The 16,843-nt window shown below is 39.9% G+C and overlaps 1 protein-coding gene across 2 annotated transcripts in view; it reads right to left on the reverse strand.

The window, feature by feature from the left end:
- Positions 1–398: 398 nt before the first annotated feature.
- The window catches only part of LOC123967928 (protein argonaute-3), a 40,958-nt gene continuing 24,513 nt past the window's right edge, over positions 399–16,843 (reverse strand). The window contains exons 10-19 of one of the 2 annotated variants that reach the window (XM_046044299.1): positions 15,031–15,153; positions 13,265–13,398; positions 12,377–12,561; positions 11,916–12,075; positions 11,030–11,120; positions 10,713–10,907; positions 10,228–10,362; positions 9,530–9,631; positions 8,486–8,685; positions 399–8,274 (exon numbers count right to left, since the gene is read on the reverse strand). In XM_046044299.1, the coding sequence (XP_045900255.1) occupies positions 8,166–8,274; positions 8,486–8,685; positions 9,530–9,631; positions 10,228–10,362; positions 10,713–10,907; positions 11,030–11,120; positions 11,916–12,075; positions 12,377–12,561; positions 13,265–13,398; positions 15,031–15,153 (1,434 nt within the window). In that variant the 3' untranslated portion in view covers positions 399–8,165. Of the gene's footprint in view, positions 8,275–8,485; positions 8,686–9,529; positions 9,632–10,227; positions 10,363–10,712; positions 10,908–11,029; positions 11,121–11,915; positions 12,076–12,376; positions 12,562–13,264; positions 13,399–15,009; positions 15,154–16,843 lie in introns of both variants that reach the window. The other variant, XM_046044298.1, reaches the window with a different exon arrangement.

Consider the following 16,843-nt stretch of genomic DNA (forward strand, 5'->3'; position numbering starts at 1 on the left):
ACAGTGAGCATGTTAGCATGCTGATGTTAGCATTTAGCTCAAAGCAAAGTGCAGCCTCACAGACCTGCTGTAGTGCGGGTTTAAAGAATGATGTTTAATTGAAATAAGATCTTAGTCCAGATCTTCACTTTAAGTAAATTTCGCTGGATGTGAACGTGAAGACAAACACCAGGAAAAGCAAGAGCCAGGTCTCAGACTATATTCATAGAACTATGACTGAACTATACAAAACATGAGCAGTACACAGTATGATTAATATTTTTTGAGTGTATTCCTAAATATTTGGTTACTTTCAGCTAATTCTCATAACCTGAAACATTTCCTATAGTTTCACTTTATGGGCTATACATACAAAACAACTTTTATTTATATTTCCAACACTATCAAGACAACCAAGGTAAAGCAAAGCATTTTATTGCAAGTATTAGTCAAAGATACACTTCAAACTGAAGCAAAGCAACACTAAAAGGCCAACAACCTATAAGAGAGAGTAACATAAGAAAGACATTTAAAACTGAAAGGAATAGAGCTGTTGTTACAACAGAGCCTTTGCAACATTCAGAGAGGCTTAGACATGTATCATCTGGTGGTGACAGTTCACTGTTCAATGTGTACATCCGTTTGCTGGTGCCTCACTCAGAGGTATCAGAGCCCAAGATCTAGTTAGTTTGAATCAAAACTGACAAGAGGGTGATGCTACATTGACAAAATCATGACAATCAGAACAATCAGTGAACACAGATTTTTTTTTTTAAATCCATGGCCACTGTCAAAGATCTGTCTTCAAAACCACTATGTGTATACAAGGGAAAAACGGCATCTGGAGCCTAATCTCTATTGCAATATTTGGTTCAGTCATTATTGGAATGCAAATGGGATGAAAACAGGTTAAACATCTGATAGCCATGGAAGTAAACATCACAGGAAACATGTATTCAACTGAAATTATTAAAATAAGGACAGATGGCTTATAAAGTTTGGAACGTGATGGATAATACTCAAAAGCTCCATGTCGCTGATCCTCCGGTGGGGTGAGGGACAACCACCATAAAAACAGAAAATAAGAAAAGAACAGCAATTCATCACAACACAATTCATCCTTGGTTCATTATACAGGCACAGTTCTCTGTAATCCAGCACTCTGAGGAACCTCCTAGTTTCTGTCAGGCCCAGGGTCAAACTGTATCTGAAAATACTGTTCTTTGGATTTGACATCAATGACAACCAGAAAGTTTACACAAACACAAGGAAGTGTATAAAAGTCAAATAATCATATGTTTTCATGTCATTAGGAATTTATATGATGATATCTGAATTGTCCTGAGGCAGTAAGCACTGCTCATCTGGTGAAAACAAACACCAAGAACTGATTCCAAATGTCGTTCGACACAGAGACCTGGCTTCTGTTCCGACATCAGTACAAGCGGGACAGAGCAATTTTTGAACGCTTACACTTGTTGGTAAATCAGAGTTCACTAAGTTTGGTAGCAATGTTAGTGGTTTATATGAGAAATGAGAAGAGATGAGGATGCCGGTTGGGAAATCAGGGCAGATCAAGTATGTAGGCTTGTTTTCTTGGTAGGCCACCCGACACAGGCATGGCAAAGTCACCTAAAAGTCTGACCATTATATAAGAACGCACTTAAGGCTGAGGCATGTCTTTTCTTGTGGAATGAGACCTGTTCCTGCTGTAAAATGTTCTGGCACAAGAAGACAATTTAAGAGAAATGAAGCAACGCCTACGCCAAAATTTCACCATGATCAAAGAGTTCTGTTAATACGACATCTTTCCTTGCTTTCCCACGGCGCTTTTTGATTTTACGCTCTCCCACCTGCCCTTTACCGGCTTGGGAAATTTACATGGCTAACGTACCAATTAGCAGCTTGGGATGAATAAAAGTCAGCTATTCGACTCTCAAGTCAGTGTGGTTCAGAAATGGTTCCCTTCGTCAGAGATGAGCTGCAACATGTGGGGGTTGGCATTCGGCCTTCTCAGGTGGTAAAAGAAGAGTGGAGGTAAATATGAGTATTAAGAAAATGAGAAGGGACAGTTGACGTGTAAATATCAACCACAACCTGATATACAACTCTGTATCTTCAGGTCAAATCCACCTCATCCCCCTTCCTCTACCGCGCACCCCCCTCCATATTGTTGTGCTTGCATGTCTAGGAGAATAAGGCGTCAACATGGAGGGGGAGGGGCTAGAGGCCTCATGCTCCTGGCTCCGCCCCCACCATGCTGCAATATGATGCGGAGACTCCAGCCGCTTGAACGCACACTCTCAATAAATACACCATAAAATATTCCGCATATATATATTTCATATATAAATTTAAAGAACGACACATTTAAATAGGACAACAAAACAAAAGTCGGCTCAAGAGCAATTTTTCAAAATTGGATAAATGTTAAGACAAAACAGAGAATATTTTTTTTACAGTTATACTTATTGACTCTAAAATAGTTACTGTATAAGAATATCGCAATCAGGCATTACTCAAGCATTATATGTCATAATAAAAGCAATTTGCAGTTTTCTTTCTTTCTTTCATGTAGTATAACATATGCAGCATACCAAGGTAAGTGAGGTGCAGTGTTTTTAGAGATCTCTTGAAATAGAAAGATTTCACCCCCTGGACTGAAAAGGTACCCACAGAACTACAGACCGCCCTTGGTTGTCAATCGGCACCCTATAAAGGCTCAAGACAAGGATACTGCTGGGCACAAATTCCCTCCATCAGGGACATGACACATTGCACTAAGAGGAAAGAGCGCCATGGGCTGCTACTAGGGCTGGGCATCATGAGAACAATTTCAATACTGATATGGGTTCTTGTGAATTTCATCTCTATACCTGTTGTGAAATGACACTTGAATGAAAGCATCCTTCACTGTGCAAAAGACTAAAATATTTTCATTCATGCTTTGTCTTCCTGCATTTTCAAGAAGTTTTAGATCTGACTTTGGGGTGGCAATGGCACAATGGATAAGACACATGCCTTTGGTGTGAGAGACCGGGGTTCAATCCCCCACTGTGACTCATCCACCATTGTGTCCCTGAGCAAGACACTTAACCCCTAGTTGCTCCAGAGGCGTGCGACCTCTGACATGTATAGCAATTGTAAGTCGCTTTGGATAAAAGTGTCAGCTAAATGTAATGTTTTGTTGATTTACTTAAAATGCCCTTCAAGAAGAAAACACTGACTCCTTAGTGCAAGAATCTGCTATTGTAAAAACAGTTTGGGATGCCTTAAAATGTTAATGCCAAAATCTGGGGAGGTATTGATATCATGTTCTGACACCCAGCCCTAGCTGTAACAAAGTGTCGAGTGGCAGTTCCAGAAGGAAAACCACCACCTGAGAGCAGGCTGACTCAACAGAGCCACCAACAAAGTCACGAGAGCATGAGGCACACTTAACGACCGACTGCTTTGTTTGGTAACACACATCCCTTCGACTCCTCGTTTACACTGAGGTTTGGATCCTCTCCTTCTCCTGTTCAGGAGGAAGAAGGGGACTGGAGGGACAGATCGAAAACCTCTTGGCTATGTGTCTGAGTGAGAGTGGCAGTCTCTAAAGTGCTGTGCTATGTTTGTCATTCGTGGACTGGGCTGTGTCACATCACACAGTGTCAGCTAAGACCCCCAACAACCCCACCCCACCCAAACGCACATTCCACTGTACCAACGACACCATTGGTCCAAGACAGTAAATGCACTAGGAAGCGAAAGCTCAACCACAACCATATACTTGGCATATATCCTATTTCTATGTAGGTCTAATATCTAAATACATGAAACTAAAAATCAAATGTGTACAGTGAGTGTGTGTGTGTAAATGCAGCCACTTCCTGCCTTGCAATGTGTTCTTGAAAAGGAGATTCTACTTGTTTTGATTTTTACATTTTATCTTTCAATTTAAAGCACCATCAAAAGGAAAGGCACTTTCTGTGGACTTTTCTCACTCCGTTGCTACCTTCCACTTCAAATAGAGAGCAACCAAAATCAGGGAAATTGATCGATTACTTAAAATGGAATACACATTTACTTCCATTTAAAAAAGGGAGACTGACATTTTTATAAATTCATTTCGTTACTTTTCTTCACCAGACAGAGTTTGTGGGTAAGAAGTTTGTTCTTCCACAAAAAGACTCGTCTGTTTTGTTGTATTGTTCGGAATCACTGAGCTGCAGGCTGTGAGCTGCATGTACCCTTTTATTTCAGTTAAGTCATTTTAATAGAACTGGAAGGACAAACAAATCTATTCCCCTGTGGTGTAACACAATTGTCCGTTGAGGAAAAACTGACCAAATAAATAATGTCTTAATCACGTATCCCTTCAGGCGTTCACTTCCACGGGCCCCAAATGGTCTTGCTCATGTTACACTGTCACTCAGGTCACTTCTCTACTAGCTAATATTTGCAAAGCGGAGCTGATGACATTTCAGTTGTAAGCAAGGCAAACACATCTGCTATGTAAACATGTGTTCAACTGCCCTCAAGAGTGTACTTATACACAAACTGAGCATCCATTACAGACAGCAGATATAGTGAGTTATTAATGGATTCTAAGTCTTGCAATCAACCTCCAGACTTGTTCAACTTCCAACATACCCTGCCGCATAAAGATAATTGCTCAGCTTCGATTCCTTCCAAATCACACATACTTGAATAACACCACACTATATCTCACTGACTGGACCTCACTATTATCCTTCAGCTCTAGTCATTCGTATGCCTCCCAGGGGGATCGGATGGGACTGTACGGCTGTGGAATGTAGTCCTCTGGCACAGAGGAGTAAATGTTCAGGAGCAAAGGGGAAAGAGGGCAACAATAAGATTAGAGGCTTTGTCACACCGCAGATTTACCGGGACGCTAACTCTTTGTATTTGTGAGCAGATGAAGGTGCTCAAGTAAGGAGGAGAGGAGTCTGAGGAAAGCAACAGAGGTTGTATTCAACATAAATCCGGGACTTTAAACACAAAGGATTGGAGAACTACTACCCCTTGTTAGGATACTGTTTGATCACACATGAGGCATCAGCACCACTTGAAGAAAACCAGAGAACATTTAAGAGCAGAAACTGCCCAATACAACAACAACTGACTCTTCTTCTATTTTACCGTTTGTCATCAGAATAGTGATGTTATGTCTTAATAGAAAGCCTTTCAGAGTACAGTATGAAATATTTTCTCTTTCTCAAGATTCTCTCCTCTACGGTAAACCTCAGACTGTACAGACATCTATAAAAACAAAAAAAGGGACAGAAATAAGCATTCAACATCTTGCAGCGTTTTTTTCCCCCCAAACATCAAAGCAATAGGCGGTTTAAGTCCACATCCCAATCAATAACAGTATGACAGTCCAAACACACGTCACTAGTTCAACAACCCCACCACTGTTCACACATACACTATACGTTATAGTGACACAGGAACAAGTCAACAGTCTATTGCAATAATAAAACTTTGTTATTTTATCTTTTTAAACCATTACTTATTATGATACATTTATTACTAAGATTAATATTTAGAATACATGTTATTTCTGTTAGAAAAAATAAGTGGTGTGCATTACATAATTTAAAATGTACAAATATACTTTCGTTCTGGCTTTTAAAAAGGCTTTCAGACACTAGTGAAATCATGAAGGCTCAAACCCACTGGCTTCCACACTGGAAAGCTAGGCTATGAAGGGCAGTTAAACGCAACAGTGGAGGCAGGACCCTACATTATACCTCACTGTCCAAAGGAACGTCTGCCATCGTACCGTCTCAATGCTGATCAACTACAAAGTGACATCCTAAATCTAGAGCTCCCCACACCAGCAACCTCAGTGGGACCTTCTCCTGTCCTTAAGTGAGTGAGGTTTACTCTATATGTTTTTTTTCCTCCTACCCTACCAACCTGCTCATCTAAAGTCTCATACAGAGATTCAGCTTCTGATTCTAATTCACACATAGTAGCACCACGCCTGTGTTCACTCACGAAACACAGCTTCTTTTAGTGCAGATAACTTTTAAAAATACCCCCCCCCCCCCCCGGACAAGCTTCAGTTCATCAGTGGCACGGAGCTAAGTGGTGACTCTAATCCAGATACACCTTACATAAGATATCAGCTGTACTTTTGCTGCAAATATTGGTCACCATCTTAACTCCTTAGAATTGTTCTGAAGCCAGTCGCAACTTTGGGCCGGTTACATGGACAGGAATTAAACCTAGTCCTGGACTTAGGATTTCCACTGAAAGAAACAATTCATTGAAAGAATTTGTTTATAACATGGGTGACTCCATGCCCATGAACCCAGCCTTTTAGGTACAAACACAATGTAGCAGCTAGATCCGTGTCTGGTGAAGATTAAGCTAAATAAACGACTCAGCCTGCTTTGCTTGAACGCTGCTCAGAAGCAAAGTCAACCGCTAACACTGCTGTATAGGCCAACACAATAAATATATTGATCTTAGGATGATTTGAAGGAGATGTATAGAAAAGTCAGTAGACATTGTTGAGAAGAATAAGAGGCATCGGGTGAAACTTTCTTGCTTTAAACCATCTTGTGCTGTCCGTTTGTCGGAATATGCTTTTTTATTATTTGACCCACTGAAATAGGATCTCTATAATGAGTTATGCAGCGTTTGACCATTCAACACATAACTTCAACCAGGCACTTGAATACTACCTCTTTATGGCCTTTACACTCCACTTTTCTGCGGTCAGGTGAAAAGCTTCGTTATTCTTACGAATTGAGAAAATCAGCCTCATTAGCAAACTGATGATCAGGGATTATGAAATGATGCCCACTGATGATGAAGTATTCTCAAACCACAGAGGCGCATAACATCCTTCAATTCAAGTAAAAACGTCTAAATCGCCAAAACTGCAGTTGCACCATTTTTGCCCGACAGCAAGGGCAAACTCGTAAAAGTTTGCTGAACAATCGTCTCACAGAGGAGCAATACATGAAAGTGCCTACCAAGTGGCAAACATTTGTCTTTTTGGGGACATTCACTTTCAAATGAAATGTGTAACTGTTCTTTTGAGTCGTTTTAAGTCCCCTAAAATCTTCTTCCCTTCATTTTAACTGATTATTGCACTAGAGGAAACCATCGACGTGTTCTCTATTTACCCACCAAGTCAAGAGAGGGAAATGTGAGATAAAGCACTGAGGGAAATGAATGCATGACGACTACATGATTTAAATGATTAAAAAACTGTCAGAATCATAAAATGGTTCACATAATGTAGAAGAAAAACAAAAACCAGAATTAAATAAGTGTTAAACTTAAAATGAAATTCATAGACGGCTGCAATTGAGCAACGGATATATGAACCAATATAAACTGCCCGTTTAAATGTGACAGGTGACTGCAAAAGATAAATGGAAACTATCTAAAACCTTGTAAGGGGGCATTTATACCTCGTCGCCATCAGGTGGCAGTGTGCTCAAAAGAACATGTTGCTCCATACAAGTAACTGGTGGTTTCACACACGAGTGAAAAGTGACAGAACCCAGGAAACAAGAGGAACAAGGAAAAAAAAGTGACAGCTGGGAAGACCTCCGGTCAAATGAAATGACTATATTCTAAAATAAATCAAACACCACTTATCAACTCCAGCATCAGATCCTTCTATCTCTACTCCCTCATTTTGAACACTGGAGAGAATCAACAACAAACTACAGTAAAACTGACAGAATGTAAAAGTGCTGCTGCTCATACGGACTTGAGGTACTGTAGATGGCAAAGGAGCAGATTAGTAGACTATAAACAACGATTGTGCCAAAGGGTAAAGCAAAGTAAAAACAAACTAGAAAAACACCCACTAGGCCACAAGTAAAGATGACAAACAGGGAAGAAGAAATCCGGGGTGGGGGTGGGGGATGGGGACAATATAAAGAGGGCCCGATAAGGGTGAAAATATACTAGTTGGCTGGTTTAATATTGCATAATAGTGCTGAGTTTCTCTCTTGTTTGTTTTTAAAGCAGCGTTTGCATCCTCAGTCCAGTGTGGGGTGCCTCCTCCCCTCTTTCCTCTGCACAGTGTCAGGTCCGGATTGACTAGGCATATTGGGGGCGGGACTTGCACATATGAGGACTCCTTTGACTGTCTGTGTATGCTTCTGTATGTGTTAAGAGTGGCAATGGTTAGGGAGGGTTGTTGTAGCTCAGGCGAAGTACATGGTCCTCAGGGTGTCGTGGTGAATCTGAACAGCTTTGGCCAGCGCCTGGGGGTCCCGACCGTTACTCTGACCAGACACATGACTGCCCTCAGCGCTGCAGAGTGAGGAGCAGAGGACCCGTTATGATGGATGACAAACAATACTGGCATGCATGCAGGACAATTGGGCACATTTTTCAAGCAAAACAAGACAACTGCTATCAAAACACTTATCTATAAAAATCACAATTCAGAGGTCTGGACATTTACATCCAGTCAAAAAAGGAGAACCTCTTGTTTACTCTCCAAACTATCACCCTTCATCACCTGTCATGTTCTTTGTCCACCAGATGGTAGCGAGCACGGAAGGCCACCAGGTGTGCGTAGTAGGCTGGCGCAGGGATGGAGACTGAGCGGGTACAGCGCACGTAGGTGTGGCACAACTGGTAAGTGAGCAGCTGGAACTCATCAGCGGTAAAACAATTGTCATCCCACAGTACATGGTAGTGGGAGGGCCGACTGGTGCCCTGGGAGAAGGGAATTATAATGACACGTTTGGTCTATTTTCAGATTCAGAAACAGCATAAAATAACCACAGTCAACTAATCAAACCCTCGCATAAATAAATAATTAGCGCCACAACCAACTATGATGTATATGTCTGTATGTATGTCTTATTGACAAGAATAACAAAAATACATTGGTGATTTAGGAGTAAAAAGAAGCAAACAGCCTCTGAATAAGTGCTGTTGAACAACCTCGCTGCCCTAGTTCTAATAGTTTTCAGTCCTTAAAAAGAAGGGCAGAAGTGAAAAAAAATGGATAGATAGAAGACAGGAAAGAGTCTTGTGTCCCTTTTTCTGTAGCCTAATGATGTACAAAGGATGATAGCTCCTGGCATATTATTTTTTACTTTGTCCAGCCATTTACTGTATCATGCTATGGTGCTGCCATTCCACACAGTTATTGCAAAAGTGAGAATGCTCACGATAACAGTTGGATAAAATTGCATCATATCTTCCCATGATCTAGAAACGTTTTCAGCTATTAAATAAATAAATAAATAAAAATTTTGAAAAAAAAGAAAAGTATTTTTAAGACACCTAAATATGATGTCCGGAATGAGAAACAGCCAGATTTTGTTTACAGACATATTTTTCTTAGGGGCAAGACAAATGAAAAACAGTATTTCCTTCTTTTCTCTTGTGGCCATTGTACTTCTGAAACCTGCTTACTATGTATTTGCAACAATGCATCACTCTGTAAAAGCACACAATCTTCAGACTTTAAGATTTCAACTGAAGAAAGTGTGATGAAATACTACAGAAAAAGGCAGCAGGCTGGGCAGAGAAGACAAGAGGTTGGTCTGACCTGTATTCCAGCGTGACTGCAGAGGTAAAAGTCAAACTCGTAGGGATGCGTGATGTCCGTATCCACGGTAGTACCAGCAGGAATGTTTCCACTACGTCCAACCTGACGAAAGCAAAGTTAAGGTTGGTTAGTCCCTACTAATGCCTTTTGACTTTTTCCCCACATTTCACCATGAAAACAAAAACAATTGGAAAAGCAAATGGAAGATGCAGGAAAAGAACAGCAGAAAACAGTTTTTAAACAAACCTATAATGTCAGGAAGTAAAAATTCTAATAATTGAAAAAAGGAGTTGATGGGCCAACCCAGCCAAAGGTTTATGAAGTGCTTCCCAATCAACCAATTATAAGCCTAATGCTCTAGAGGGCCTAATGCTCTGTATGGGAGTGCCTGCACTGAAAATTATGTTGTTACTAGCGGAGTCTTACTTCTGGGGCCTTGAGTGCCACTCCAGAGCTCTGGGGTTGCATTGGGCCCTAATGCTATAATCAAAGGTAATTACAGGGGTTAGGAGGGTGAACAGTCCAACTGACAACAAAAGGTAATTAAGGAGACCTATTTTGAGTACTTAATGTGCTGGCACAGAGCATAATAAAGAATATGGACACATAACACACTGTACTGACTAATAGTACCATCGCTGTGTCATACTCAAAGAGTGTGTCTGTGCTTGTGCTGTGTTTAAATGGTGGGGACTCACTCTCTCGTTGCGGTCAGCACAGAAGAGGCGTGTATGGTGGCGTTTTTGCACAACAATGTAGGTGATGCCTGGCTGGTACTCCTTCTCCAGGCTTATACAGGCCTCACGAATGGCCAGCAGCTCATAATACAGCACCTGAGAAAGGAGAAGGTTTAAGAATAGCTTCAAATGTTTGCAAAAACTACCCCTGTATTATAGTATATAGTTTCATGGTGTCTTCACATATATGGATGATATGGATGTTTACCTATGTTTCTTTACAAGCCCTCTGTGCAACCAATCATATTAACTTCTTAGTTCAAATACAAGAAAACTTGTTGTCCTCCATTGTGAAAATATTTGGGAATATTTTGAAGGGAACCATCAGTCCGGTCAAACACCAAAAACTGTAGCCAAAAACTACACAAAGTTCTGTCTCTATCTAACACATCTACATCAAGACCTATAAAACAGAAATTCCAACCAATCTTTTTGTGGGAGCTGACCTGTCTGAACTGGCCTTCTGAAACTCCATCCCTGTAGAAAATGATCCTGGTTGGCTTGTAGCGGGTTGACTTGTAGAACTGAATGAGCAATTCCCGCACCATGGAGGCCAGGTCCTGGATAACCTCTTGCCTGGGCCTCTGGACCCGCACAGTGGCACAGTACCTGCTGGGGTGGGCGTCCATACTGCCTACCACCTGGAAGTGAGAAGGGAGGAGCAGAAGGAGCATGAGCGGATGGGGAGGAGGGGGTGATAAGTTAATAAATTCACCCAGTAGATCAGGTGGAACATGAATGAGTGAGTGTTGAACAAACTCACAGCTGCAATTGAAGGCTTCTTCCCATCTCCAGCAGGTGGGTGTGTAACATCTGCTCCCAAGAAAATAACTGGCTGCTGAAACACTGATGGTCTATTGATTGAGAGACATAAGACAGACAAAGACATTCATTACATTGAGTTATATTGACAATTTATAGACCTCCCATGGTACAATGTTTATTACTGTGGCATGTGTGTGTGTGTGGGGGGGGTGGGTTGTTTTGTTTTTACATCTGTACAAATGTGTGCACGTGTGACAAATAGTTCAATTTTGGAAAAAAATAAATAAAAAATGTAAAACTAGGGCTGGGCAATGAAACAATAATGATAATTATCACAATATAATTTTCCTCAATAACAATATAACAAATGTTCAATATATCATTAATAAATATTTGCTGTAATTTCTTTGAATCACAAACAAATTAGCACTTAGTTTTTCCTATTAAAATATTTATTTTGTTGAAAAAAGAAGCCTGAAAAAAGATTCACTAATCATATTTGTTGAAAAAGATAATAGTTTTGAATGTTCTACCTCAAATTTGTGAAGTGATCCACTGTTTGGCATCAAGTGTTTGTCACATTCTGACCATAAAGAAAAGTTTAACCACATAATTAACCATTTGGTCTCTACAATTTCCACTCAGGAGCAAAAATCTGCCTTTAAACTTGAAAGAAATAATGATTTGACACATATCTTGATAATTATCGATATCAAATGATATGAAATGTTTTTGTCGTGATAACATTTATGGCTATATCGCCCAGCCCTATGTAAAACAGTAGTTACAATAGTTGAACAGTCCAAGCTACAAGAAGCCATTTAAAATCAGCATCACTTCAGTATCGCACTGTCATATATGAGGAGAAGGAGAGCATGACTGACCGTTGGTGAGGTACCAGGATGTTGTTGATGCCTCCCAACTTCACATTGATCTTGAGACAGAGGTTGGAAAGCGTCTGAGGTGACGTCTTCACCACGTTCTTCACCTGAACACACTGCGTGGCCATGCCCAAAAGGGTGTCTCCCACACGCTTTACCTCCGCTATGGGTGAAATATAGAGCATCAAGAAAAGTTTACAAAATCTTAAAATATGTCATCCTTATAAAAGCAGCACATACACACAAGCGACAATGATAACAAAATATATAAATCAATGGAAATAATATTTTCTAATTACACTCAAAGTACACTCTCCTTAACAGGGTTCTTTTCTGAATACAGCACAATACAACACCAGCCCTCAGTCCCAGAATAGCATTAGTATTTCCACAAAGCTTTTACCACAGGCATCATCTCTGGACTTTATCCTAATGTTTATTTTATTTTTAAGTAGTTTTCTAACCATAGACAGGAGTCTTTCCCGGCAAAATGACGATGATGAGTTGCAGTCCAGCGTAGGTGTTCTTTAGGTGTCTGAACATGGGCTCCACGCTGTCCGCTCCCTGGGCATATTTACAGAAGCATGGCTGGCCCTGTATGGGCATCCCAGCATCCTTAGAGATTTTACGCAACTGGTCTGTGAAACCCCTACACGAGGAAAAAGTAGGAGGGATGAATGAAGAGTAATTATAATGGTGACGTCAACTACAATCAAAGCACAGACACCTGCACTAATGACGCATAACATAAAAAATATTGTTCCTTGTGTAACAGCAGATGGTATGATGTTTGACATTAAGCTGTTGGCTTAACTAATGGTTTAAAATGTTAAGTGAATATGTTTAACCATGTTTTTATTGTCCTACAGTGCCAAGTGTATCATTTTATTTGCCCATGCAGGTTATAGAACTTTTCTTTTTGACATCTCTGCAATGCAAAGCATAAAGCAGTTTGCAATTTTTAGTGGACACTTTTAATATCTGACCAGGGACTACAGATGAAAACTATTTTTTTATCTACCTCTGACACAGTTATGGTGATCATAAATGTGCACTGTTCCCCTGGTATTAACTGGTAAAGTACAGGTATAAAATATTATAAAATGGTCTGGCTCGATGGAGAAACACCATGGCCATCTACAAATTGCTGATATAAGAGATATTATGCTTCTTTTAGTAATCACTGGAAACAGAATTTATTAATTCATGCCAGATTACAATTTATAGATACACATATATGCAAATAAAAAACTTTAATGAGCATCATCACTGCAGGCAAAATGATGACAGAATCCCAGAATAGGAATTAAAAACATTTTTTCAGGAAAACAAACACATGTAAATAATCATACTTTAGGATTTCTTCCCGACACTGCCTCTGTGTGGCAAAGCAGGCAATGGCCCACATCTTGATCTCCACCCCGGTGTGGAACTGCTTCCCCCTCATGTCCCACACCCCATGGCTGGGTGTGGCTACAGTGCGGTTCTGAAACAACATTGCAGTCTCACCACATGTACTCACGATTATGTGGGCAAACATTCACATTCATACTGTTCATACAGACTCACATTTGAATTGGCAGAAACACAAGTGTGCACACACTCGCATACAGATACAAACACACACTTTCTAAAAACGCACAGAACCCATACACACTCTTCATCCATACCAAAATGTATAAACAATTGTTTACAGAAAATCAGACTTGTCAGTCAAAGAAATAAGCACTTGCACCAGAGAAACATTTAACTTTCAAACTGAATTAGAGTCTGACCGTTATGATGAGATTTTTTGAGACCAATACTGATTTTAGAGGGGAAAGATTCACTGATTACCAATATGGCGGCAGATATATTGAATTTTTGAAAATTAAAATAGACCTTATCTGTGTGGATTGTGACTATGCAGAGGTACTCCAAGGTCTGCTTTCTTGAACAAATAATTTTATTGAAAGAATATTTAGGTTAAATATTCTTAACATGTTAACATTTTATTTTTAAGATGGCCATTTTTAAATGTAGAGATTAGATAGATACAGAGAACAGGAGTACTGTACTACTACTAGTAACTACAGCTGCAAAATAATAACTGCAGTGGAGTAAAAGGTACAGTATTTCCCTTTGAACTGTAGGAGTGGAAGTATAAAGAAGCAGAAAATGCCTTGGAAGTAAAGTACAGATACCTTTAAACCGTGCAAAGTACAGTCCTTGACTAAATTTACTTAATTACATTCTAATACTGCTCTCTACTAAACCACGTATTCTCTACTCTGTCAAGCCAGTGCAGTACTATATAAATAAAAACTACACAAATATTCCCCCCAAATTTTTATTTCCAATATGTATTTCACAAACTAGTTAGCAACTTTGGAGCATGCGCTGCTGGACAAACGTGATGACACTATTTTTGACTCACCCCAAGCACTGTTTTCTGCATTATATGTGATATCGGTGCACGCAGATACCGATATATCGGTCATAGGCCCATATCGGGCAATCGGTCAGGCTCTAAATCGAATAGCAAACATTATCAAGTGGGTTTTCATGTGAAGATAGCATGATGCATTGTGTGATGGAATCTATAGTAATAAGATGCAATTTGGTGTGTATTGCGCACAACATACAGTGCATAAAGGTGTCATAATTCCCAGTAAAACACACCGAAATGTACGATAGTAAAGGCATGTCTCCTCAGAGAAGATAAACAGACAGATGTTAATGAACACTGTGGTTCAGTCTCAATAAGTTGCTTCTTTGTCCAGTTGTCAGAAACCTCTTCTTTACTTCACCAAAGAAAATTAACAATTAGGCAAATGTTGTGGCAGATGGACAACAATGTTTCCTGCCCTGTTTTCTCTCTCAAAACACATCAAAATTTATAAAGCAATCTGCTTTATCTATTTATTTATTTTTAGGTAGAATCAAATCTTTCATTACTGAGACTAAACCACAACGAAATAAGCCATACAGACTGACACTATGAAGTACAAATCGAAGCGAGTGAGTTAGTTCCCCTTAGAGACAGTGGAATAACAACTGAGGAAGGGGAGAGCGTGTCAGACAAACAGAGAATGGGCGTGATTTAAAGGAAGGGTACCATAAAGTGCTCTGTGCTCACCCTGCCGCCGTACTGCAGCATGGGGGCGGGTAGCACTCGCCCCGTCACGTGGGCCATCTCGTCTCGCACCTTGAACTGGAATTCCTGTACAAAAGGATCTGCTTCGTAGTTGGCACTGCGCACCTGCAGGGAAAAGGGGGTGAGAAAATTGGATACAACACAGTTGTTAATGACTAGAGACAATTGCAGTACTGAAAGGTTATAGTATATACCATTCGCAGTGTGCGTGTGTATGTATGTAGCCATGTGTTCTACTTTCTTCCTTTACCTGCTCATTCATTGTGTGGTTTATTTTGCTTAAAAGGTAAGGTAGCTATTTAACGTAAAATGGAATTTTGACTGACATTTACGATAACAAATAATGCACATACTGCAATTTGTAAAGGCCATTTTGCGATTTTGATACAATTTAGATTAGTTGTTCAACCCTACATTATATCTCGTTTGTTTAATTCATACAAAAATCAGTATGGACAATTATTTTTCGGATGTTGTACAGTACAACAAAATTTGTGTATTGTGACACAGCTCTGATTCCTCTTAAAGAATGAAGTGCAGCAGTTGGTTCACTGGGCATTATATTACAAAAATGTGATGTCTATGATGCTTGCCTCATTGTTTTATACCTTATGCCAATGCTTGCTACAGAAAATGCCTCATTAGGGTACTTGCAGGTGTATGTGTGGGTATTCATTTTCCTTTATCCTTCTTCTGCAGTGAGCATTTTTATTGTTTTCATTATTTTACAAGAGGTTTGTGGATAGGAAAAATTTGAATCAGTAATATGCAACAAAATGTCATGTGCCAGCATCCTAATCCAAAGTGGCTGTAAGCACAGGGTACATGATCAGCCCAGCTGGCACGATATCCAAATTTATTATAGAATTAATTATGTCCATCTGACAGACACTGCTTAACTGCTTGTTTTGTCCTTGTCTGTCTCTCAACCTCTGCTATTCCACCCACACTTTCAAGCAACTGTGTATCTAAATGAAAACCCCACCACAGTGATGTCTAAAATGATTTCCTAAGCAAGTCCAGTAATTTTGAGTGAAGAGATAGGGAGACATGGTTTAATAAGGTAACACCAGGTACTAAATGTGCATTGCAAATCTGATCATTGCCTGAGGCAGCGTACAGTGTGTCAATCTTGCCATAAACAAAACGCTGTAGACATTGCAGCAGCCAAATGCACATGTTGAAGCCATTACGGCTCTGGAATTTTTTGACCCGGCCTAGTAATTGCCAAATGCGATGGACATGCAGGCAGACATGCCTCCGTTAACAATATAAAATGAGAATCTGGGAGAGGTGATTACAAAACAAACAATTTGACATCAAGATGAACAGCATGGCAACCAAGTGTTGACAAGCTTAGCAACGCAGGCATTTAATAGAGATGTCCAACTAAATGGCTATCAAAAGGTAACATGCTGAAATCAACATACAGTGGGGGAAATAAGTATTTGACCCCTTGCTGATTTTGCAGGTTTGCCCACTTACAAAGAATGCAACAATCTACAATTTTAATCATATGTACATTCTAACAGTGAAAGACAGAATCCCAAAGAAAATTCCAAAAAATCACATCATATGAATTTATAAAAATTGATAACCATCTGATGAGGAAAAACAAGTATTTGACCCCCTGGACAAACAGCATGTTAATATTTTGTAGAAAAGCCATTATTGGCCAGCACAGATGTCAAACGGTTTTTATAGTTGGTGACAAGGTTTGTGCACATTTCGGCAGGGATGTTGGCCCACTCCTCCCTGCAGACAGCCTCCAAATCATTCAGGTTCCGAGGTTGTC

This window comes from Micropterus dolomieu, linkage group LG03 (genome assembly GCF_021292245.1).
Source record: "Micropterus dolomieu isolate WLL.071019.BEF.003 ecotype Adirondacks linkage group LG03, ASM2129224v1, whole genome shotgun sequence".
NCBI lineage: Eukaryota > Metazoa > Chordata > Actinopteri > Centrarchiformes > Centrarchidae > Micropterus > Micropterus dolomieu.